We start from the raw sequence: 24967 nt of genomic DNA, 5'->3' as shown, positions 1-24967 counted from the left end.
AGCTGTAGTGAGCTTCTTTCCAGAGCAAATCCATCTTTTTGGTAATAAATGGAAGAATTACTGACAGAGCCCAGGTGCTGCATGGACCCAGTCTGAGGCACTGCCTCTTTCCCCCCCAAAACCACCCAGCTCCCCTCTGTCTGCCAATGTCACCTGCACCAGGGCCCATCTCCATCCTCTCCAACCAACACAGATCCTCCTGCTTTTCCAGCAGGTGTCCTGCTGCCCAAACCCTGCCCCTGGGCTGGAGCCAGAGGCCTCTGCCAAGCAGCAGGGGCACACAGGGCTGAGTACTTGGCTCTGGGAAGCCATCACCACGCTCCTGGCTCAGAGCACTCACACTCAGGAGTGTCAGAATTAGCAGCAAGCTCATAATTAGCTCTCCCTCCTGCTCACTGCTGCCTGGGCTCTGCTTTGCTGCCACAGGGCTCTCAGCTCTTTGCAGGTGCAGTTTAGGGCTCCCATGCCTAAAGTCAGTGCTGCAGAGCAGTCTGGCCCTGCTACTTTATTTCCACACCCAAGAAGGTGCATTGGCAACACTCTGTGAGCTGGACTAACAGAGCTGCCTTCCCTAAGCACACAGTCACTCTCAGAGCCTTCCTCCTCCATCTCTGCTGGTGCCCAGCCTCACACCAGGAGCAGGCAGGGCCTGGCAGGTGCCACACTCACCTCAGGGCCAGCAGGGGCTGGGAAGCTGAGCCAGTCGAGGAGCTCACACTTGTCCTGGAGCCAGTCGGAGCCCCAGACGCTGACGCGGCGGTCGGAGCTGGCTGCCAGCCACAGCTCCCCTCCTTCCACCCCGAGCTCGTGGTACTGGGGGCAGAAACACAGCCCTGTCCTGGTGAGCTCCCCTCCTCATGGTACTGGGAGCAGAAACACAGCCCTGTCCTTTTGAGTTCCCTTCCTTCTCATGGTACTGAGAGCAGAAACACAGCCCTGTCCTTGTGAGCTCCCCTCCTTCTCATGGTTCTGGGAGCAGAAACACAGCCCTGTCCTTGTGAGCTCCCCTACTTCCTCCTCTCCTTCTCATGGTACTGGGAGCAGAAACACAGCCCTGTCCTTTTGAGTTCCCTTCCTTCTCATGGTACTGAGAGCAGAAACACAGCCCTGTCCTTGTGAGCTCCCCTCCTTCTCATGGTTCTGGGGGCAGAAACACAGCCCTGTCCTTCTGGGGGCACAGAGGCTTTGAAGGAGGGGGACAGTAAAGAGTGGGACAGGAACTCATGGGAACATGGGGCTTGTGTTTAGGGGATGAAAGCCAGGATTAATCTCTGTTTGTTGCTGCTCCATCCCTGGAAGTGTCCAAAGCCAGGCTGGACAGGGCTTGGAGCAACCTGGTCTAGTGAGAGGGGTCCCTGCACATGGCAGGGTGTTGCCACATTTCCCTTCACAGAGAAAAGCAAGGCACAATTCTTCCCAAGGATTTCTGAGATTCACATTCTCTGAACCTCAGAGAAAGGGAAAACACAATTCTTATCACTTGCTGTGCCTGTGTTTGTGCCAAAGTAGAATGCAATATGGAGATTGTTTATCCAAAGTGAGGATATTTTCTTTCCTTGACCTATCAGGGCCAAGAGTGTGTGTGTGTGGGGAATGTTGGGTGACAGTCATGAGATTCAGTGCAGTGTGAGCAGGTGTGTGCAGAGTGAATGCTTGGCAGATTCAGTTTAGATGAAATGTATATAGTATAGTATAATAAAGTAATTAATTAGCCTTCTGATATCAATGGAGTCAGATGCATCATTGTCTCCCCTTTGTCAGAGTTACCTTTGATTTACAATAGCAGGGGGCTGGAAATGGATGATTTTTAAGGCCCTTTCCAACCCAAATTCTGGTCTGAACAACTCAGTTCTCTTCATTGGGACACCCTGTGGATCTGCACATCTCCTAGGGGAGTTATTTCCAGGACCACGTGTCCCCTAACAACGTCTTTCACCTCAAATCAAGGAGGATTTCCTCAGTCTCAGATTACCAGGAAACACAGCCTTGCAGTGTATATGATCTTAAAGCCTGAGAGCTTAGAGAAAACTATTCTCATTTCTGCTGTGCAAAGGGAAAAAATGCTCCATGAAGAGAAGGATAAAGGAGTATCAAACCATCCCACTGCTGCACAGCCAAGACTTCCCAGCTCAGAGGAACCAAAAACCCTTTTTGGGGGGCACAGGGTCTGCAGGCTGACAGCCTGGGCTGCTCCTGAGGGATGCTGCTCTCCAAGAGCCTGTGGCACAGGTTCATGTCACACCCATGTGCAGGGTGTCAACAACTGCCACCAAAGGTCCCCCTGCAGGCACAGCCTCAACTCAGGCTGCACCTGCAATACATGGAGATTTATTCCACTGAATATATCCCTGGAAAAGCTGATCAGAACTTTCTGGAAGGGATGGAGGAAGACTTCCAAAGAGGAAAAGCAAGGGACACCAAAGCAAACTTGCTGACCAGAGCTGTGCAGTGACAGATGGGGACTGGGGTCACTCCTGAGGTCTCACCTGCTTCCTGGTGCACTGGAGAACAGTGATGGGGGAGCCTTTGTGGTCAGCCAGGACATGGATGGTCATTCCAGTGCGAGGGCTGCTGACAGCCACTATCCCATCCTTGCCCCCAGATAGGATCATTTCCCCTGGTGCCAGAGGAGAGGAAAGAATGGGACACTTCTTGTAGGAGGTAAAAAAAGAGGAGAAAGGTCCAAAGCTCTGGGATATCAGTGTCCTGAAACACTGTGAAAGGCTGGGAACATCCCAGTCAAGGGCTGGGTGTGATGAGATGTCTCAGAGACACCCACTACACCTCAATACTGAAGAAGAGCCACAGCAGATCATAAAACAAAGGTGTTTGTTGTACCCAAACCCCTTGGTTATCCCAGAGCCAATGCACCTCCTGTGCCCCACCCAGCACATGCCCAGCTGGCAGAGTCACCAGAGCTCACTGGGACAAGTTCTGTGGCTCTCCCTGGCCCTGGGGTTTTGGGAAGGGGGCCAGGACACAGAGCAGCACCAAGCCACATTCCCTGAGGTCCCATGTCCCCAGTGTCCCCTCAGGCAGCCTCACCATCAGTGGAGTAGGTGACTGCTGTCAGAGCAGCAGCGTGGGGGTGCATTTTCAGCTCCATCTCTGTCCTGGAGACGCTGAACACACGGACAGTGCCATCACTGTACCCTGCCACCACGTGCTGGCTCTCGCCGGGACGAGGCCACACCCCAACGGGACGAGGCTTCCAGGCCAGGCACTGGCAGCTCTGCAAGGAAATTGGCACAGACCTGCTGACACAGGGGACACTTCCCTGTGCCAAGAGGAAGGGACTGATGTGATCCCTTACCTGGTTGAGCACCTGGAACTGCACCACCAGCTCGGTGCTGCCCAGAGCCCAGATCCTCACGCTGCCGTCCTCGCCGCACGTGGCACAGTGACTCTCGTCAGGACTGAAGCACACCTCAGTCACCTGCTCCAGGGAAAAGGCACACAGCAGGGCTCCAAGGGTGTCACAGCCCAGAGCACATCAGCTGCCCTGCCCCTTCATCCACAGGATTGTGCTCATGGGACCCGCCAGATGAGAGGGAACAAAAAAGATGGTGCAGAGCTTTGCTTTTGGGCTAACAGGACAAGAGGGAATGTCCCCAACTTGCACCAGGGAAGATTTAGACTGAATATTAGGAAGAATTTCTTCACAGAAATGGTTGTAAAAGCACTGGCACAGGCTGCCTAGGGCAATGGTGGAGTCACCATATCCTAGAGTATTCAAAAATATTCACCATACCCAACAGTGTTCAAAAAATGTGTAGGTGTGGCATGTGAGGACATAGTTTAATGTCGTGGTGCTGGGTTGGTGCTTGAACTTGATGATCTTAAAGGTCTTTTCCAATCTTATCAATCATGGCAAAGAGTAAACCAACCCCAAAGGTAGTCCAGGCAAGGTGCACTGCAAGCTGTCATAAAATACCTTCTCTCCCACCATTTGAACCCCTTTTTTCTGTAACAGAAAGAGACCCTGAAGCAACAGCAAAACTCAAAGCAGGCTCAGCCCCCTGACCTTGCTCTTGTGGCCACTGATGAGTCGGATGCTGGTGCTCTCCAGCCAGTTGATGTACCACAGGGTCCCTGCCGTGGTGCCCACGATCCCCATCTCCAGGGAGTCATCAAAGGCTGCACTCACAATGGTCCCATCCAGGGTGATCTCGTGCTCCAGCAGCACTGAGCCAGACCTGCAGGAAGGCAGGGTGGGAGAAGGACTGCCTCAGATGTTGGAACAGCCACTCTGCCTGCTTTAAAACCAACTTCCTAATGAGCCAGTTCAATGAGGGGCTTGTGTCCATGGAACAGTCACGGGGAGAGCTGGGGTTGTTCATCCTGGGAGCCCTCAGAGCCCCTTCCAGTGCTCCAGGAGAGCTGGAGAAGGACTTTGGACAGGAGCCTGGAGTGACAGGACAAGGGAGAGGGGTTTCCCACTGCCAGGGGGCAGGGTTGGATGGGATATAGGGAAGGAATATTTTTTGTGAGGGTGGGCAGGCCCTGCACAGGGTGCCCAGAGCAGCTGTGGCTGCCCATGGATCCCTGGCAGTGTCCAGGGCCAGGCTGGACATGGCTTGGAGCAACCTGGGATAGTGAAAAGTGTCCCTGCCCATGGCAGGAAGGGTTGGAATGGGATGGTCTTGAAGGTTCCTCCCCACCCAAACCATTCAATTTCTGTGATTTGTACTTAAACCATCTTTTTACAGGAAAGAAAAGAATAGGGCATGCAATAGCATGAGAGAAGAAACAAAGGCAATGTATTTTCCCTACTTCTCCTAAAGGAATTCCTACAAACCACAGACACAAACTTCAGGCACGATAAACACCCACTTCCACTATTAAGAGGGTTCAGCTACCTGTGGCAAAAATTCAGTCAAAAGATCCAGACAGAAAGAACCAGCAGTCACAGGACGCAGAGAAAAAGCTAAGGATGAAGAGCAGCAGGAGCAGCGTGGTTGCACGTGGTGTCTGTCTGCAAAAAGCCACCTCTCAGACAGGTCCTGGGGGCTGCCAGCTGAGAGACCATGAGCTCCTACCTGGCATTGGGCCCTTTCAGCCTCAGCTCCTGCACGCTGCCCACGGACCACAGGCGGATGCGCTTGGTGTTGCTGCCGCTGAGCAGGCGCTGGTGCCGGCACAGCAGCACCCCTGGGGAGGAGCAAGGGCACCTGTCAGTGTGCAGGGTCCCTGCTGGGTGTGCTGGGGGTAAGGTGTGTGTGTGTATGCTGTCTGACAGCTGTCAGACATGGGGCAGGTATCCTCTGTTCATGGGGCAGTTTTATCTCTTCCACAACCAACCCTCTCTGCTGTCCATGGCCACTGAGTGTCCCTGCAGGGCTGATCCAATTCCAGCATCCCATGGGGAGATGGAGCCAAGCATTCCTCCCTGGATCCAATCTGGGCCTGGCACAGCACAGCAGCCTTTGCCCCCTGCACTGCCAGAGGAGCAGCTTTCTGCTGCCCTGCATGGCCAGAGGGAGCCCAGGCCCATCTGCAGCAGCCCTGGAGCTGCAGAGGAAAACTCCCCCCTTGTGCAGGATCCCTGCTGCAGCAGAGCCACAGCTGGCACTGCAGGAGGGCCATGGAATGAGACTGCTACCAGCACCCTGACCAACAGAGTGTCAGCTCCTATTCTGACTCTGGCAGTTTTTTGTTTTCTGGGTTTTTTGTACTATGGCATTTGTATTTTTAAATTTTTCCTAGCAAAAAACTGTTATTCCTATTCCCATATCTTTGCCTGGGAGCCTCTTAATTAAAAAGTTATAATAATTCAGAGGGAGGGGTTTCCATTTTCCATTTCAAGGAAGGCTCTTGCCTTCCTTAACAGACACCTGTCCGTTCAAACCAAGACATGTGGGAATTGGAAAAAACTGAAACTTCCACAGACACAGAAGGGTTTGATTTGCAGCCTCGGGAGAAGCTTGCATTGATGTAAAAATACAATACACAGACATTAAGCAGAAAATTCAGAAACTTATGTTTCTATAGTTGTAAGTAAGAATATGCCTTAAGCGAGTAAGAAACTGTATGGGAAAGATGGTGAAGGGTTTATACTGTAGGGGTGAGGTTGTACAGAATAAGCTAAGAGTTCTGCAGTTACAACAGAAGCATCAGTGTGCATGTGAGACAGAAGCCTATTGGATAAAATATCTGCAGTGCAGTAGAAGTAAGTAAAGGTGATAGGTTAGAAAAGCAAAATAAACCCTGTGGCAACTGTCCATTGGGTTAGAAAGTTCTATATCGTCTTGTAACAAAGAACTTGTGACTACTTTGTGCTATGGCTGACTGCCTGCTCCTCTAAAATCTCATGGCCTCTGAGACTGATGTTTGTCTGAGCTGTAAATCATTTTAAGCCCAACAATGGTCTCATCCCTTTATTACAGGTGGTGACAATGATACCCTGCCATCATCCCTGGGTGCTCCTGACAGCCACTCAGGCAGCAAAGTGGGAAAGTTCTACAGCCCAGCACTGTTTTACAGACTAGAGGGCTGTGGGTGCTTTGGCACAGGCTGCCCAGAGCAGTGGTGGAGCCACCATCCCTGCAAGACTCAAACAGATTGTGGATGTGGTGCTCAGGGCTTTATGGACCTGGCAGTGCTGGGTCAGGGGTTGGACCTGATGATCTTAGAGAACTTTTCCAACATTAATGATTCTATAAAGCCCCCAGGAGACCCAGGTCACAGATCCATTGCCACCCCACCCATCTTGCATCCAACACAGCAAACTGGTTCCCAAGCACAGCTGAAATGGGAAGTGTGTGAGCTCAGGGCTCCTTTCCCAGCACGTTCCCCTTGCAGCCCTGGCACTGCACCCACCGATCTCGCCCTCATCAGCCTCCCACGTCATGAAGCAGGAATTGGTCTCTGTGTCCCACACACAGATCTGGCCTGAGTTGGTCCCAGTGTAAAGGAGAGCCTCAGCACCATAGCAGAGAGATGTCAGCTCCACCAGCCCCAGCACGTCCGGGGCAGGGGCACGATGAACCTGCCAGAGCATAAAAACCAGCAATGTCAATGGCAATGAACTTAGAAAGAGCTTAGATGAATCAGGAGAAAAAACACCCTCCTCCCCTCAATTCCTGCAGTTAATTCCTCAATACAACCAAAAGCTGTTTGTGCACAGTCAATATCACCTCACTGAGAGAAATCATTAGCTCTCACAGAGCCCTCACCAGGAGCTTGGAAAATAAGTCAGAGATGCTGAAAATAAACCTTAAAAGGTAAAAGGGAGGTTTACCTTGAGTCTGACAGCAGCTTCCTGCTGCTCCAACACCCAGAATGTCACAGCTCCCCTCCCCACACAGGCAAGGTCTTGGTGAGAGAAAGGGCTAAAAGCCACATCGTGGAGAGGCTCTGAGATACAAGTGGACAGCACGAGCTCATAGGTGTGGGTGCTCCACAGAGCCATGGTCTGGTCACTGTAGTCCCCTAAGGAGAAAGGGAAACAGAGCAGGAAGAACTCTGCTGCCTCAGGATGCTCACAAGCATCCACACAGCACACACACATCAGCTGTGCCACCCCTCATCCAGCTGTTGGCAGACAGCTGTTCCCAACACCATTCCAGGCATGGACACAGCTCCTCCTGTGCTCAGCACAAGCTGCACAACACGACAGATGCTTGCCCAAGTTAAGGACAGGCAGAACTGGCCCAGCACTTCACCCTGGAGATTGTGGCAAGGCTGTCCTGGCAGTGGAGTCACCTGGAGCAGCCAGGGCTGGGATTGGGCAGGCAGAGCAATGTCAGAGCAGTTTCCCCATCCTTGGGAGTCTCTGCACACCTTGGGAATGCCCCACACAAACTCTCCAGTGACCTGGGCACTCAGGGCTAACCCTGTCTTGACAAAGAACGGGATGTCACCTTTGCCAAGGTCCCAGCTGAGGTGGGAGCTGACTTCCATGGGGGCCACCACAGCTGGGTGGGAGCAGAAGGCACTGACCTCAGTGATGGCAAAGCTCCTAAGCTTCCAGAGAGCTCAGGAGGACAGTGCTCTCCTGTTGCCTTTCCCAGGCTCCACAAGCTCTGTGGAGCTTTTCCCTCCCCTGCAGCCCAGACCAGAGCTGGAGGAGGAGAGCTCCTCTCCCACACTGCTCCCTGAAGAGCACAAAACTCCCTTTCTCTCCAGCAAAGCCTGCTTTTCTCTCCAAAGGCAGCCTCACCAGCCTGGAGGGAGTGTATTGCCTGCTCCACAGGTCCCCTCTCATGCAAAACAAGAGCTTCCTAATTGCATGTTGTCCTTTAAATGTCCCCTGCCTGAACAAAACAGACAGCTTGAGCATCCATCCTGTGCTGGCATGGCTGCCTGGCAGGAGGCTCACAGTTGGGAGCCTGGCTACTTCTGTCCAAGTCCATCTAGGCAGCAATAACAAGTCCAGAAGAAGGTTTTTCCCTCTGCACACTATAAATAGTACCCACAAACCATTTGCAGGGGGTCTAAGAAGCACCAGTGAGTCAGGAGAAGAAAGCTCTAACTGCTGCATTCCCTGCTGTCCCAAGGATACCACAGCACAGCTTCCTACCCACGAGCCTGCTGCACATCTGGCAGGAGTTTGGTGCTCACAGCACCCTCCTGCCATGAGCTGTCTGCTCTGGGGTGTCTTTTTGCACCCACAGCTGCTGTGAAAGGAGTGCTCACCTATGGTGACAAGGAATCTGTCATCCCAGGAGAACGCCATGGCTTGCACTTGTGTCTCGTGGTGGAACAGCTCTGCTGTGCAGGCCCCATCCTGGGTGCTCCAGATGCAGATCTGACAGTGGGAGTCTCCATCCTTCTGCCCTGAGGCAGAGGCAAGAACCTAAGAGACAATGTGTAAGTAATTAGAGAATGTGTAATTAGAGAATGCTCGTTAGCCTTAACGGTTTTTTCAGTTCTCTCACATTAAAGGGATGTGGCTGGCAAATGGAGAATTCAGTGAGAAACAACCATTCAGTGATGGCAGGAGGGAAAGGCAGCATCACCCACAGGAAGAGAACAGCCTTTACAGAATCACTGAGGCTGGGAAAGATCTCCAAGATCACCAAGTCCAACCTGTGACTGATCCCCATGTTGTCACCCAGCCCAGGGCATGGAGTGCCACATCCAGCTCCTCCTTGGACACCTCCAGGGATGGGGACTTCACCACTCCTGAGCAGCCCCTTCCAATGCCTGACCACCCTCTCCATGGAGAAATTCTTCCTGATGTCCAGCCTGAACCTCCCCAGGCACAGCTTGAGGTCGTTCCCTCTCATCCTGTCCCTGTTCAGAGAGCACAGCCTGACCCCTGCCAGCTGTCCCCTGCTGTCAGGAGTTGTGGAGAGCCACAAGGTGCCCCCTGAACCTCCTTTTCTCCACATCAGCCTCGTGCTCCAGCCCCTTCCCCAGCTCTGTTCCTTTCTCTGGACATTCTCCAGCACAACAGACAGCTGACTCCAAAACAATCTCCATAGCCTCCAGGCAGAAGGAGGAACAACAAAACGGATTTTAGGCTGTGGGACCGCAAAGCGACAGGGACAAGCCCTGTCCTGGGGCAGAGCAGCCCCTCCCACCTGGGCGTGGTGGCTGAGGGTGAGGGTGGAGATCTCCTCGGCGTGGCCCAGCCAGTGGCTCTGCGAGCCCGAGTGCAGGTCTTCAACCACGATGACGCAGCCACAGGAGTAGGCGAAGAAGCCTGGCAGAGGAGGGGGAGGAGAGGGGATGTTTTCATGGAAAGGCTGCACATCCAGCCCCCACCACAGCCCACGTGGAAAATGCTATGATTCATTAATACGTAAAAGCTGAGCCTTTGATGCAGCTCAGCAGCAGCAGGTTGGGAGCGGGGTGAAATCTCACTTTCCCTAACCTGAGTGAAGCAGAGCTGCTGGCCACCATTCCAGCTAGAGAAAGGAGGCAGGATGGGCTTTGGGAGCTCCCCTCCTGCTCTGTCCACTCAACAGCTGGAGTCTGAGTCTGTCCCACCAACTAAAGCTTGCCAACAGCAAGGAGCTACTGGATTTTACCAGCACAAAGAACCTCTGTGTTCAAGCAAAGATCCCCATCTAACAGTCAGATCATAACCTCACTCAGTACACACCCCCAGAATCACAGAACAGAATCACACACGGGTTGGGTTGGAAGGGAGCTTAAACTCATCTCCTTCCACCTCCTGCCACGGGCAGGGACACCTTCCACCATCCCAGGCTGCTCCAAGTCCTGTCCAACCTGGCACTGGGCACTTCAGGGATCCTGAGGCAGCCACAGCTGCTCTGGCAACACATCCCAGCCCTGCAGAGCATTCCCAGTGTACCTGTATCTGGGTTCCACACCATATTCCCTCTGCCATTCCCATTGTAGCCGATCACTGCTTTCAGCTTCAGCACCTCACTGCCCGCTGGAGGAGACACGAAACTCTGCAAGAAAAACAGACACTGGCTTAAAATAATCTCTGGAAGAATGGTCTGGTCAGATGCATCAACACCCACACAGGAAAAAGTGAGTGTCCTCAAACACATCCCACACAGATCCATGCCAACACTCACACAATTCCGTAACGGAAGAGACAAATAACATTCTATAACAAAAGAGGCACTGCCCCAGCACAGGCAGGCACAGATGCTTTTAGATAGGGCACAAAACAGGCTGGCAGCAAATGTCCAGCCAAGGAGCAGCTGCTAATCCTGCTGGGAAAGAGTTCCATGGGTTTGGCTGACTTGGGATGCAGATATTTCAACAGGAAGAGAACTGGGAGAAAAATGCTGCCAGGTGGAGGGACAGAGGAGAGGAGTGGGGATGAAATCTGGATGTAGCTGTTCTCCCAGCACTAGCAGCAGAGCTTAGGGAAGGGCTGAGTTAAGTTTCTGTTTTATCCCTGCTGTGTTTGTTAACAGAGCAGGAGCTGTGCTGTGTCTCTCCTCACTACGCTCCATGGATTTGCCTTCCCCAGCCTGCTCTGCCAATGCAGCTGCTCACAAATATGGGAGCACAATGAATCACTCCATTGCTCACTCGTCTTTCACTCTCAATAGCACATGCCATTTCCACTCCTTTTGAATAAAAATGTATGCAGATTTGGGCAACACAAAAAGAGTTGAGCACAACTCACTTTTTACTAGTCTGGGCAGAGTTACATGTAGAAGAGAACAGGGAATTAACATTAGGATTTCTGTGCTGAACATCAGCCTAGAGGCATAGCTCCCAAATTGCTTTCCAACAAAAGAGAACAAAATGGAAACAATTTGGAAAATCCACCTACCCCAGCCCCAAAATGCCTGTTCTCCACCAGGTAACCAGCAAAACTCTCACCTGGGGGAGCACTGATGCCTTGAAGCGAGGGGTGAAATGCCGGTAGGAATCTGGGCGGATGCAACATTTGGGAGCTCTGGTTCCCTTCCTGGGCTCTGCCACAAAAGGAGAAAATGGTACCTATGGGATGCTGCTCCTGGGAAGGGTTTGGGAGCAGCAGCCAGGCTGTGGCTTGCTTATATTCAGGTGCTGTGCATGTGTGAACACACACGAGGCAAAAAGCAAACTGCAGTGTCACGTGTGTGACACATACATAACGCATACACATTTACATATGTGTGACACATATACATATGCCAAGGGGGAAGGGACCCACAAGGATTCAACCCCTGGCCCTGCACAGACACCCCAACAATCCCACCCTGCACCTCAGAGCATCATCCCAGCGTTCCTGGAGCTCTGGCAGCCATGCCCATTCCCTGGGGAGCCTGTTCAATCAATGCCCTCTGGGGAAAGAACCTATTCCTGATATCCAGCCTGACCATCCCTGACTCAGCTCCAGCCATTCCCTGGAGTTCTCAGTTCCTTTCCCACTTGTAGCAATGTATCTGAACAACTTAGACTACAGTGTGCACCAGTCATTTCACTTGTAACTGTTCTTACCATAATTTTCTCAAAGTTCTCTAAAATTCAAAGTTACTAAGATATAAACTGTATCAAAATAAGAAAGAAGTAACTAAAAAACTGAATTCCAAGACCACAAAGAACTGTAAACCACCTAAACTATAACCAATCACATATTCTTAAAAGTACATACAAAACACATAGACAAACAAAAACACCAATAAAAAATATGTAATCAGTAGAGTTAGAATATATAAATAAGTACTTAATGTAAACAATACACAGCTTCTACTTAATCATATTAATTAGTTATCCAAAAATCCTAAATTTCCCACACCACACTGCAAGCAGCCTAAGGACAGCCACACCTTGTGCTGTGGGATCCCTGTGAAACCACGAGCCCCACAGCTCCAGCACTGGGGGCAGTTTTATCCTGAGGCTTTCCAACAAGTCCTGCAGGGGCTGAGCACTGGCAGCTGCCTGCTCCTGGCAGGCTGCCACACACCACTGCAGCTCCCAGGCTGTGCAGCTATTAATAGAGCCATTGGGAGCTTTAATTGCAGCTGGATTTAATGGGACGTGCCACTCAGAGATGATACTGGCTCCAGGCTGAAGGCAGGCTTCTGGTGTGCCCAGAAGCAGCAGCAGGGAAAGAGCCAGAAAAACGAGCAGATTTAGGGATCAATGTGAGTCCCCCTCAATACTGAGTGCCCTTGGAAGGTCATGACCAAGGGAAAACTCCTTAGGAACACATTGCAGCCTTTCACCTCACAGCTCAGGGCACGTGGCTGGGTCTCTCTGCTCCATAATAATAATAATAATAATAATAATCATGTTCTTTCTTTGGTTTTGGGGGATAGACCAAGCTGCCATGCAGGCCTGCAGCTCTGTACAAACCTGCAATACCCCTGGATTTACCATTTGCTGCTTTTTCAGGAGACCTCGAGCTCTCCTGCCTCACTCTGGGCCTCACAACAGGCTCCTCATTCCCATCTGATTCCACCACAATGACTGAGGCATCTCTGTGCTCATTTGCCACCTTCCTGCTGCTGCCTGGCAGTTCTGCTTCCTCCTCCCTGTCCGACTCAGAGGAAATACCTGGGGAGAGAAATCAGGGGGAAGATGGAGCCACCCATGTCCTTGGGAAGATGGAGCCACCCATGTCCTTCAGGACCACTTCACGTGTGCCTGACCCCTGCTCTGTGGAACAGCTCAGCTGTTAGAGTGGAGGGAAAAGCAGACAATTCCTACAGGAATGACCAACAAGGTGTTTAGCACAGTCAGAGAGGCTGTGCCAGCACCTCAGTGTGTGGAGGAGAGCAGAGGATAAAGGGGGGCTGAACCCCAGTAAAGCCGAGCTGAGGGGAAGGAATTGCAGACTGGTCTGCCAGAAGGGGTCACAGGCAGAGATGGCTCCAAGGATGCTGCTGAACTAGGCAAGTTTTTCCTAAAACAAGGTTAATTTTCCCCTTTCCTGCAAGGAGTTCCTCTTACTTTGAAACCCTGCTGGGTGGACAGAGCTGATATCCAAACATGGTGGGGAGGACAGCAGTGGAAGAGGCACTGTCTGCCGAGGGGTCTCAGAGCCATCCTTGGGCTTCTCAGAGCTTCTGTCTGGGAAAGAAAAGGGCTTGGTGTCACTTCCTTCAGCCCATGCTCCTCTCATCCTTCTGGATGGTGACACCTCAGCTTCCATGGAAACCACTTCTCTGTGTTTTAAGAAAGAGAGGGACAGAGAGAGAGGGGCAATAAGGGAGAAACAAGACAGAGGAGATGGAGGCAGAGAAAGACAGAAGGCAAAAGCTGAAAATCTACCAGAAAGCCCAGAGTGGCTCTGCTCAGAACATCCCCACCTAGGCAGACTGAGAGGTGCTGCCAATTAATTTGAGATTGTCCCTCAAGGCTAATTAGCTGGTTTGCCCCCCACTACATGACCCCCTCAGGGAAGGAACATCCCCCCAGATCCCTCTGGGAAAGCTGCCAGCACAACTCATGGGAAGAGGCAAACTCACCTGAGCCCAGCACCAGAGTGGACACAGGGGAACGAGCCCTGGGAAGGGGAGGAGACTGGAGTCACACAGGGAAGGGGCAGGGACAGGGGACACACACAGGCACTGCCAGCACCATTACCTGCCTGGGGATGACTTGACTGGAGGTGGAGCCAGGAAATCCCAGAGGAAGATGGCATCCCCAATGCTGATGACGTGCTCTTGGTCTGGGGTGAAGGCCACCTGGTGCACGGGCTCTGAGTGCCCGATGAACACCTGGGAGAGAGCAGGCCTTGAATCCCCATCACCACCTGTCCTGTCAGGATGGGGTTCTCCACTCCCTGTCCTGCCCAGCCAGGGTCTACAGGCCTCAGCAGAAGGTCCAGAAGAGGATCTATCACACGTACAGTTCTCACACCTGTGGGCTGATCAACCCGGGGCCGACCTCCAACACACTCACTCAGGGAAGGAAGCAAAAGCTGAAGAGTCCAAAGTCTTATCCTATCTCTGAAGCTTTGGGTGAACCATTTTCCTCTCCATTTTCTCTCTCTGTCCCTAACACAGAGCTATACCTACCTCTGTCCATTGCAGAGGCTCTCACTGGGGTGCTCTGGCAGCCCCAGCCTGTGCCCACTGCTGGGCACAGTGTGGGATCAGGGCTGCATTTCTCTGCTGGGCAAACTGGGACTGGGGACACTGGGCCAGGTCATAGAGAGCCCATTTGCTGCTCTCTTCCCTGGGGACTCACAATGCAGCACCACCCCCTTCCCCCTGGGTGGGCAGTACCTGGAAGTTGATGGTGAAGCGCATCCTGTAGTCCCACACCTTGATGACCTTGTCACCAGCAGTCAGCAGGTACTGGCCATCCTTGCTCAGTGCCAATGAGGAACAGCTCAGCTTGTGCACAGGGGACACCTGAGGACAAGAAATGGCACCAGCAGCCTTAGCTGAGCTGGTTCATATCCTTATTTACACTTCAGCAAGAGAAAAGCAGTGTGACAGCATGGAAAACAAGGACAAGCTCAGGCTCATCCTGAGCACGAGCACACTGGGACAGCTGCAGGCTTCTCACTTGTGCTTCTTTGAAGCCTGTGAGCTCCAGGAAGAGTTTTTCTCTCATTTAACCTCCCAGAAAGACAAGAAGTGCCCAGCCCCCACAGGAGACCTGGGGGATGAATTTCAGTGTCCTACCTCTCGCACCAGCCGCCCAGTTTTTGCATCAAGCACAAGGATTTTATTGGAAGAAGTGGACACCAGGAGCTCTCCCTGAGGCACAGGACCAAAGCAGACCTTCACTGCAGAGTCCAGGATGGTGCTGTGCAGGTCCAGGATGCTGATGTCCACCCTCAGCAGCTGTGGAACAAAGAGCCACTGAACAACACTGCAAGAGCCCCAGGATTGCTCCTAATACTAAGCTATGGAGCCCCCTGGACCCTTCCCTTCCACTTAACAAGGGGCTGCAGGTCCAGACAATGCCCAGGATAGCAGGTCAAGAGAGAGGTGAGAGCTGACAGCCTCCACAGCACACCTCAAATTATCTTTCTAACAGAGAGCGAAGGCAGAGGAGAAGAAACCTTGAATGTGTTATTTCTGTCTCAAAGAAGGGAAAGCAGGGAGCTCACTGTCAGCCCTGACCCACCTCCCCGGCTGCAGCCTGGGGGTTCCCAGGGGACAGCCCTGTCCCCAGAGTGAGGGGACTCTGCTGGGTACCTCATCGAGTGAGCAGGCCTCCATCACTGTCACCACGTACTTGGAGGGCCCCACGAAGGCCAGCAGGCGACTGTCCCCACTGAGCACCAGGGTGTCCACGCCACTGCCACCATCCCGGGCCACCACATTGCCTGGGGGACACAGCAAGGCAGTGAGCAGCAAGCAAAGCCCACTCTGATGGTGCTGCTCAGCAGCAGCTTGAGAAAAAAGCAACCTGTGCTTCTAGGAGATGCTGCAAATTTTATTTACACGCCCAGAATGTGCAGTGAACCACCTCAAAAACAAGGTTGAGATGCACAGCTTGTTGCCTGAGTGAACATGCAGTGTTTTCAAGGAGAGCAGAGCAAAGTCAAAGGAATAAAATTGATTTCAGGGCTTATTTTTTAGTGTTACAAGGGGCTGTGATGAGGAGCTCTGTGAGATCTCAGCTGCAGCCTGGGTGTCGGAACCCAGAGCAGAATGAGGTCAGTGCTCAGCACCACCACACTGATGTTAGTCCAGAGGGCAGAGAGACCCAGAGGTCTGAAAATCACAGAAATTACAGCAATTCTCTGTATTTATTCCATGACCATAATTCCACTGCTCTGTCCCTGGAACGTGACCAGGCAGCAAACACATTTTCAGAGCAGAGGCACCACGTGAAGGTCCAGCTGCAGCACTGACACCAAACCTGGGTGATTTTAGATTAATTCCCTGATTCCTCCAATCCCTGTTCCTTCTCCTGCACACCTCCTGGGGCAGGTTCCTCCTCTTTGTGCAGTATTACACTGTATAAAAATCAGAGTTCCCCTTCTCTGCCCAAGCTTGTGCTGTCACAACTCATTTCCCAAGTGTACATTAAATGTGACACTAATTTTTCCAAACTGCCTTGCCCCTGCCCTGCCTCCAGCTCTCCACCAGCTCCATTCACCAGCACAGAGCAGCTCTGCTGCAGGCAGGATTAGGGCAACAATCCACTTCAAACAAATTAAATTGCACATGTACAGAATGGAAAGAGTCAGGGCTTGGGCATGAATAAATCTCTGTGACCCCAGCACATTAATGAAATCATCAGAGCAGCAGGATGAGAGGGTTTGAACCAGGACAGGTAGGGAAGGGCTGGCAGTCCCTGGGGTTTGCTCACACAGAAGGTACAAACAGAAATCACAGAATTATTGAGGTTGGGAAAGCCCCCTAAGATCATCAAGTCCACTAAAACATGCCCCCAGGTGCCACATCCACAACTTTTATATCCTTCCAGGGATGGTGACTCCACCACTGCCTAGGGCAGCTGTGCCAGTGCCTGACCACCCTTCCAATGAAGGAATTTTCCCATGATCAAATCTAAACCTCCTCTGGTACAATCTGAGACCATTTCCCGTTGTCCTGTCCCTGTTCCCTGGGAGCAGAGCCCGACCCCCCTGGCTGTCCCCTCCTGTCAGGAGCTGTGCAGAGCCACAAGGTCCCCCCTGAGCCTCCTTTTCTCCAGGCTGAGCCCCTTCCCAGCTCCCTCAGCCCCTCCTGGTGCTCCAGCCCCTCCCCAGCTCTGTTCCCTTCTCTGGACACACTCCAGCCCCTCAGTGTCTGCCTTGTGAAGGGCCCAGAAGTGCCCCCAGGACTGGAGGTACCTCAGCAAAGCCCAGAGCAGGGGTAAATGCCAAAGCTCAGAAAGTTCATTGGGAAATATCACTCCAAGCAGGCTGAGCTTGGGCTGGCTCTGGCGTCAGCATGTCTGTGCTAATACAGAAAAAGAAGAAAGGCAATCCCAACCCCAGGGTCTTACCCAGGACTCTCAGAACCTGGATTTTCTGTGCCACAAGTCTGTACAGAGCCAGAGTTCCCTGCAGGCAGGAGCTGAACATCAAATTGCCATCAGGAGAGAAGGTCAGCCCTGTGACTGCAGTGCGGTGCTGCCTGAGAGGGGGCAGAAAACATGGAAAAAGAAAAAGGAATCACAGACAGGAGGAACAGTGGTGATGTTGAGTGTAACACTGTGAAGAACCCAAGAGGATAAATTAACCAGGAGCAGAGCAGGACCCTGCTGTGCTCACCCCTGCAGCAGCCCAGGACAAACAACACTCTTGACTGTCACAAAACCAAGCAGTGAGTGCAGGCTCCAGCCTGGATGGAACCTGCTCCCTTTTCCCTTGGAGCATCCTCCAAACCCCACACTGAGGCTCACAAGGGCTCCCTGCCCAGCACTTTCCTACTGCTGTCCACTGGGAAATCACAAAGAAAGCCCTCATAGCTTTCACAGCTTGGGCTTTCACCACCCAGAGCCTTGGCACAGCACATCTGCCCCAAGCCCACCCAGCTGGGACCTGAGGCTTGTGGAGCTCCATGAGTGTCACTGTGGCTGTCTCATCACCAGGACACCCAGTCAGACCCCTGGAACTCCCACTTCACTCACTTATGCTCCAGCAGGAGGTCAGAGGCAGCCAGGTTGAAGATCCTCACCACCCCGCTGTCGAAGCCACAGGCCAGCATCTTCCAGAAGGGGTGGAAGGCCACAGTACAGGGAGTCTCCTCTGCAGCTGAGAAGTCATACAGCTGCAGGGAAGAGACACCACAGGCACAAAGCTGGAGAGCACTGGAGCTGCAGCTGGACCCAACAACTGATCAGCCTCACATCTCCACCACGAGCATGTCCCTGCTCCTGCCTGGATGGATCCAAATCCCACTGAAGTCCTGGGTCTTTGGGCACTCAGATAAAGCCCTTGGGTGTTATGGTTTGTGCTAATAAGCAATCTTCAAAAGATGGAGGAAAGGGAAATAGTTGTGTCCAACAATCCCTCATTATCGGTAATATTTTTGCCTGACGTCCGGGAGGAATGATGAGGAGGACTTTATCTTATTAGAAGGCTAATTAATTACTTTATTATACTATTTTATATTATATTGCACTACATCACATTACATTTAAACTGAATCTGTACAAGTACTTAACTGCTTAGAATTTTGTGACTGTCTGCTGACTGACAGTCTGCACACTCGCCTGGCCCTGACAGGCCAAGGACACAAACCACCATCACTGTGGGGAAACAATTCTATACTGTATTTCACTTTGGCACCACACAGGAGCAGCCAATGAGATAAGAATTGTTTTGATCATGCTTTTTCTCTGCTTCTCTCAGGTTCAGAAAATGTGAATTCCACAACCTCTGTACTTCCAAAGGGTCTCTTGCCCACGGTACCCCTCACGCTTCAGGGAGGGCTCCTGAACTGTGGGGCTTTGATAATTGCACCAAACAGAGACCAGGGAGACTCTTAATAACCCTGAGACACCACCTCCTGTAAGAGCCTAAATGAGAGATGCAGGACTCCAGGCAGCTCTCTAAAATGCAGTTTATTCCATCCAAGAGGTTACAGCAGCCCAGGGTGGTGGGTGACAGAGCTGTGCCCACAGCTGTCAGCTGCAGCTGCAGGCAGGCCTGGAGACCCTTTGGTTTTGGTTACACTGCATTATAGACTTTTCTTTGCTGAGCATCTTCATACAGCAGAACCAATCTATACCTTAACTTTTATCTATAGCCTATCATAACTACTATAATTACCATATTCATGTCACTATTCTCCAGTCACTAAAAGTCAGTACATTACAGTTTGAGCTAGAAGTTGTTTTTCAGTTTTCTCGCAGTGGAAAATTCTGAGACCTTTTTTTTACTTCCAGCTTTGCTGCCTTGTTTGCCTGTGCTCTCTTTCTGCTTGGTAAAAACATCTTCTTGTTTGAGGTGGGTTTATCCTTTGCTCTAAGTCATAAAAACCCCTTCTAACTAACACACCCTTTGCCTCCTTGGTTATCCAGTGAGACTGGCTCAGCAATTCTTTTCTCCTATATCAAAACTTGCTTCCATCTCTATTCCATCAGACCCTACACTGAAAAATATTTCTGCTAAGCATACACATATCTGTGAGAGTTTCTTGTCAAACTTCCATCCTTCCTAACAACCTGCCTCTTGTGTCACCCACCTGCTGCCTGGAGGCGAGGTCCCACACTCGGATGGTGCTGTCCTGGGCCACTGTTGCCATGTGCCCCCCCTTGCCCTGCAGGGAGAAGCCCAGCACGGGGCCCCCGTGGGAGCGCATCAGCGTGCTGTAGTCCCGGGCCTGCACGTCCAGGTAGCCCAGGCTCCCAGCAGCTGTTGTGGAGAGCACTTTGTGGCCATCTGGGCTGATGCAGACACAACTCACTGAAGCCTCATGCTCTGGGGAAAGACACAGGAGTCAGTAAATCCTCTGGGAAAGGAGCAGCTGGAACATAGCTACAGACTGTGGCAGTGTTCGCAGGGGTCCCAGGATGAGGGAAGAGACAAGGATCTGACTCCATGTTTCAGAAGGCTTCATTTATTATTTTATGATATATATTATATTAAAACTATACTAAAAGAATAGAAGAAAGGATTTCATCAGAAGGCTAGCAAACAAAGGAAGAAAAATGAAATGAAAACAAAATCCTGTGACTGACTGAGACAGTCTGGACAGCTGGACTATGATTGGCCATTAATTAGAAACAACCACATGAGACCAATCACAGATGCATTCCACAGCAGCAGATAATCAATGTTTACTTTTTGTTTCTGAGGCCTCTCAGCTTCTCAGGAGAAAAAATCCTAAGGAAAGGATTTTTCATAAAACATGCCTGTGACACAGACCCACATTAAGGAAAGCAATGCCCATGACTCAAAGACTGAATGCTTGCAGGTGTGAGTTGTGACAGATTAGAGATTAGTCTCTGCCCTTCCTAGCATCCCTGGGCTCTGCTGTAATGGTGATTGTTTCAAAAACAATCAAGGACTGCTCGACTTCTCCCCTAATTTTTCATGGACAGATGAGCTGTGGCTAGAAGGGGACAGAAATCAAGATGGCAAGTCTGCTCTCTCCCAGGAGATCCTGCCTTTCTGCTATGAGTTACAAGAATAAACATGAATAATTGCCACTGAAGACTTCCAAGGCAGTGAGCCCTGGAGGCAGCACACGTCACACAGCCCTGACTCACGAGGATTGCTGTGGGAGCTGTGGCAGTGGAGCTCTGGATCTGCAGCAGGACATGTGCAGCTCAGAAGCTCCACTCCCACCTCTACTCACCTGCCTCCAGGACAGCAGCTGAGAAGTCCAGCAGCCACAGCCTCACGTAGCCATCCTCTGATCCCGTGGCACAGAAGCTCGAGGACATGCTGATACTGTTGATAGCAATCCCAGGGCCTGGAAACCCAAAAAGCAACAGCTCCTTATACAGGTGAAACAAGAAAACTCAACCTGACAGGGGGCCAATGCAAAAGCTGAGGCTGGTAGCCCACCCACACCCAGCTGAGCCTGAGGAGGATGCAGGAACCCCACAGTGACTGGCAGAACAGGCTGAAGGATCTCAGCCAGCCCTTCTCAGGGCTCCAAACTCCTCTTTACCAGAGTGAAACTCTTGCCAGGCACAGAAGATTCCTACCTCTGCTATATTTTTGCCTCAAACAGGATCCTATAGCAAAGGATATCCCAGATTAACTGCCTGAGGTACAAGCCATTTCACTGCCCTGTCCCAAAGTCTCTCTGCAGAAGGGAGATACAAATCCACAGACTGGGAGGTTTTGATTCATAGAATCATTAAGGTTGGAAAACATCATTGAGCCCAACCATTATCCCCCCCACCAGCCCATGTCCCCAGGTGCCACACTCAGGTGCCACCACAGGCTTTTTGAACATTTCCAGGGATAGAATGGGCAGCTTGCTCCAAAGCCTTACCACACTTTCAGTCAAGAAATTTTCCCCAATATCCAACCTAAATTCAGGTCTAAAGGCCATAAGTCAGAGCCAGCACTGAGACCAGGAGGCACCAAGGACTTTGCTTCATCTCCTCTTAGGCCCTTTCTTGCCCATGAAGTGAGAACTGCAGTTGCTTGCCTCTCAAAGGCCACGTTATAGATTGATTAGCTCAATTTGCCAAAGCAAACTATGCACTAAGTTTTAAGATATCAGAGCAATCACACTTGAAAGTGAATTCTTCCTGCTGCTCAAGTTAATGGAAGAGCTGAAAGTTGGTCTACTTAATGTAGAGCAACAAAGATTCCCCGAACGCTCTGCGGCAGCTGAATAATGAAAAAATCCCCAAATTCATCTTTTTCGTTAATCTTAGTTCTTTTTCCATCTCTCCATTAAGCCTCCCATCAGCAAATGAAGACCTTGTCTCATGTTTCTAAAAGTAGTGTTTCTCTGAAAGTGCAATCAGCATTTAAAATGCTAAAATCTTCCTTAAAACGATACTTTGCTGTACTAAGGAAGGTTATTTGTAGTCCTTAAGAGACAAATAGCAATGATCTAAACAACCTCAAAATAATCCTTCAGCAGTAGGTAAAAGAGCTGGCTGGTTTGAGCAGATTTCTGACCCCTGTGGTGGTGGAGGTGGTCACTGGTTGTTGGTCCCCCTCTCTCTGCCTGCTCCTGCTCCCACCTGAGCTGCTCCTGTTCCCACCTGAGTGTTCCCTGCCTGCTCCTGCTCCCACCTGAGCTGTTCCTTACCTGCTCCTGCTCCTACCTGAGTTGTTCCTGTTCCCTGCCTGCTCCTGCTTCCACCTGAGTGTTCCTTGCCTGCTCCTGCTCCCACCTGAGCTGCTCTCTGCCTGTTCCTGCTCCCACCTGAGCTGCTCCTGTTCCCTGCCTGTTGCTGTTCCCACCTGAGCTGCTCCCTGCCTGTTCCTGCCCGTCCTCCTGGGGCTGTGCAGGCAGCAGGCGCCGTGCACTCCGCACACAGACGTTCTTGTAGTCCACCTCCAGCACGTGGCCACTCCTGCTGCACACAAAGCTGTGGAAAAAAAATGGGAGAGATTTGCTTTTAATAAAAAACCACTTTGGTTTACTTTGTTTGTGTAAAGCAATCCTGGCTCACAAGAAATATAAGAGGTCAACAAGGTGTCCAAGTGTTCCGCACACCTTCAAAGAAGTCAGAGCTTCCTATTTAGTTTCCTGACCCTTTGGAATGGAAATTAGTAAAAGAGCTAAAAGCTTGCCATAAACTCCAGAAAGGAGGCTCCCTCTGCCACAGGCTGGCTGAGCTGACAGCTCTGCTTTGTGGGACAACATGGGGTGGCAACAAAAGTCTGGCTTTGATGATTAAAATAAAACAACAAAGCGTGTGTCTGTATGCAAGAAGATGTGTGCCAGGCTCCTCCCGCTGACCCAGGAATCCAACAGAGAGCTTCAGGTGGGGAGAGAGTCACTAAATATGGCACAACAGCAGCATGGCAAGAGGAAAGAGGCTGTTCTATGAGCAGCCAAAGCCCTTTTGGGAGGTGACACATGCTGAGTGGGGAGAGCCTGTCCCAGCTCCAGAGGGCAGCTGCATTTTGAGGGAGAAGCCCAGCACAGTGCCGTAGTGGAGGGGGAAGGAGAATGCTAACAGGGAGAGCTGCAGAGCTCCCTCCTCTGGGCTGCCAGGGACAGGTGACAGTGACAGGCTGTAAGAGACGTCTAAAGTCTCCCTCATGGTCTGAAGTTCCCCTCATTTGCCTCACGACCATCACAAAGACAGAGACCAAGACCCTATGGACCCTGACTGGAGTTCTGGCCTAGTTGGGGTGGATGCACACAGCACCTCACAGGGCACACAGAGCCCCTCACAGGGCACACACACACACAGAGCCCCTCACAGGGCACACACACAGCCCCTCCACAGGGCACACACACACAGCCCCTCACAGGGCTCACACAGAGCCCCTCACAGGGCACACGCACACACACAGCCCCTCACAGGGCACACAGAGCCCCTCACAGGGCACACACACACACAGAGCCCCTCACAGGGCACACACACAGCCCCTCCACAGGGCACACACACACACACACAGCCCCTCACAGGGCACACACAGAGCCCCTCACAGGGCACACACACAGCCCCTCCACAGGGCACAGACACAGAGCCCCTCACAGGGCACAAACACACACACACACACACACAGCCCCTCACAGGGCACACACACACAGCCCCTCACAGGGCACACACACAGAGCCCCTCACAGGGCACACACACAGCCCCTCACAGGGCGCACACACACACACACAGAGCCCCTCACAGGGCACACACACAGCCCCTCACAGAGCACACACAGAGCCCCTCACAGGGCACACACACACACACACACAGAGCCCCTCACAGAGCACACACACACACACACACAGAGCCCCTCACAGGGCACACACACTCAGCCCCTCACAGGGCGCACACACACACACACACACACACACACACACACACACACAGCCTCTCACAGGGCACAAACACACACACACACACAGAGCTCCTCACAGGGCACACACACACACACATGGCCCCTCACAGGGCACACACACACACACATGGCCCCTCACAGGGCACACACACACACACACACACAGCCCCTCACAGGGCACACACACACACACACACACACACACACACACAGAGCTCCTCACAGGGCACACACACACACACACAGCCCCTCACAGGGCACACACACAGAGCCCCTCACAGGGCACACACACACAGCCCCTCACAGGGCACACACACACACAGCCCCTCACAGGGCACACACACACAGTTCCTCACAGGGCACACACACACACACACACAAACACACACACACACAGAGCCCCTCACAGGGCACACACACACACACACACAGAGCCCCTCACAGGGCGCACACACAGCCCCTCACAGGGCACACACACACACACAGCCCCTCACAGGGCACACACACAGCCCCTCACAGGGCACACACACACAGCCCCTCACAGGGCACACACACAGCCCCTCACAGGGCTCACACACACACACACACACACACAGAGCCCCTCACTGGGCACACACACAGCCCCTCACAGGGCACACACACACACACAGCCCCTCACAGGGCACACACACACAGCCCCTCACAGGGCACACACACACACACACACACAGAGCCCCTCACAGGGCACACACACACACAGCCCCTCACAGGGCACACACACACACACACACACAGAGCCCCTCACAGGGCACACACACACACAGCCCCTCACAGGGCACACACACAGCCCCTCACAGGGCACACACACACAGCCCCTCACAGGGCACACATACACAGCCCCTCACAGGGCACACACACACACACAGCCCCTCACAGGGCACACACACACAGCCCCTCACAGGGCACACACACAGCCCCTCACAGGGCACACACAGAGCCCCTCACAGGGCACACACACACACAGCCCCTCACAGGGCGCACACACACACACATGGCCCCTCACAGGGCACACACACACACACAGCCCCTCACAGGGCACACACAGAGCCCCTCACAGGGCACACACACACACAGCCCCTCACAGGGCACACACACAGAGCCCCTCACAGGGCACACACACACACAGCCCCTCACAGGGCGCACACACACACACATGGCCCCTCACAGGGCACACACACACACACACACACAGGTCCTCACAGGGCTCACACAGAC

General features: G+C 52.3%; 1 protein-coding gene across 1 annotated transcript in view; it reads right to left on the bottom strand.

Moving 5' to 3' along the window:
- Positions 1 to 24967, bottom strand: part of WDR90 (WD repeat domain 90) — a 39047-nt gene that overhangs the window by 1912 nt on the left and 12168 nt on the right. Inside the window, exons 16-39 of the mRNA XM_063171280.1 lie at positions 22163 to 22290; positions 20586 to 20702; positions 19470 to 19705; positions 17911 to 18050; positions 17284 to 17414; positions 15522 to 15652; positions 15003 to 15164; positions 14598 to 14726; positions 13954 to 14087; positions 13836 to 13873; positions 13318 to 13437; positions 12742 to 12921; positions 11260 to 11354; positions 10265 to 10367; positions 9528 to 9649; positions 8638 to 8797; positions 7241 to 7431; positions 6820 to 6988; positions 5040 to 5151; positions 4025 to 4196; positions 3314 to 3436; positions 3046 to 3232; positions 2487 to 2617; positions 670 to 813 (exon numbers count right to left, since the gene is read on the bottom strand). Of these exons, the coding sequence (XP_063027350.1) occupies positions 670 to 813; positions 2487 to 2617; positions 3046 to 3232; positions 3314 to 3436; positions 4025 to 4196; positions 5040 to 5151; positions 6820 to 6988; positions 7241 to 7431; positions 8638 to 8797; positions 9528 to 9649; positions 10265 to 10367; positions 11260 to 11354; positions 12742 to 12921; positions 13318 to 13437; positions 13836 to 13873; positions 13954 to 14087; positions 14598 to 14726; positions 15003 to 15164; positions 15522 to 15652; positions 17284 to 17414; positions 17911 to 18050; positions 19470 to 19705; positions 20586 to 20702; positions 22163 to 22290 (3355 nt within the window). The remainder of the gene's footprint in view (positions 1 to 669; positions 814 to 2486; positions 2618 to 3045; positions 3233 to 3313; positions 3437 to 4024; positions 4197 to 5039; positions 5152 to 6819; positions 6989 to 7240; positions 7432 to 8637; positions 8798 to 9527; positions 9650 to 10264; positions 10368 to 11259; positions 11355 to 12741; positions 12922 to 13317; positions 13438 to 13835; positions 13874 to 13953; positions 14088 to 14597; positions 14727 to 15002; positions 15165 to 15521; positions 15653 to 17283; positions 17415 to 17910; positions 18051 to 19469; positions 19706 to 20585; positions 20703 to 22162; positions 22291 to 24967) is intronic.

This window comes from Melospiza melodia, chromosome 18 (genome assembly GCF_035770615.1).
Source record: "Melospiza melodia melodia isolate bMelMel2 chromosome 18, bMelMel2.pri, whole genome shotgun sequence".
Lineage (NCBI taxonomy): Eukaryota > Metazoa > Chordata > Aves > Passeriformes > Passerellidae > Melospiza > Melospiza melodia.
Note: the sequence above shows the minus strand (reverse complement) of the source record. Positions and strands in the feature narration are given on the sequence as shown.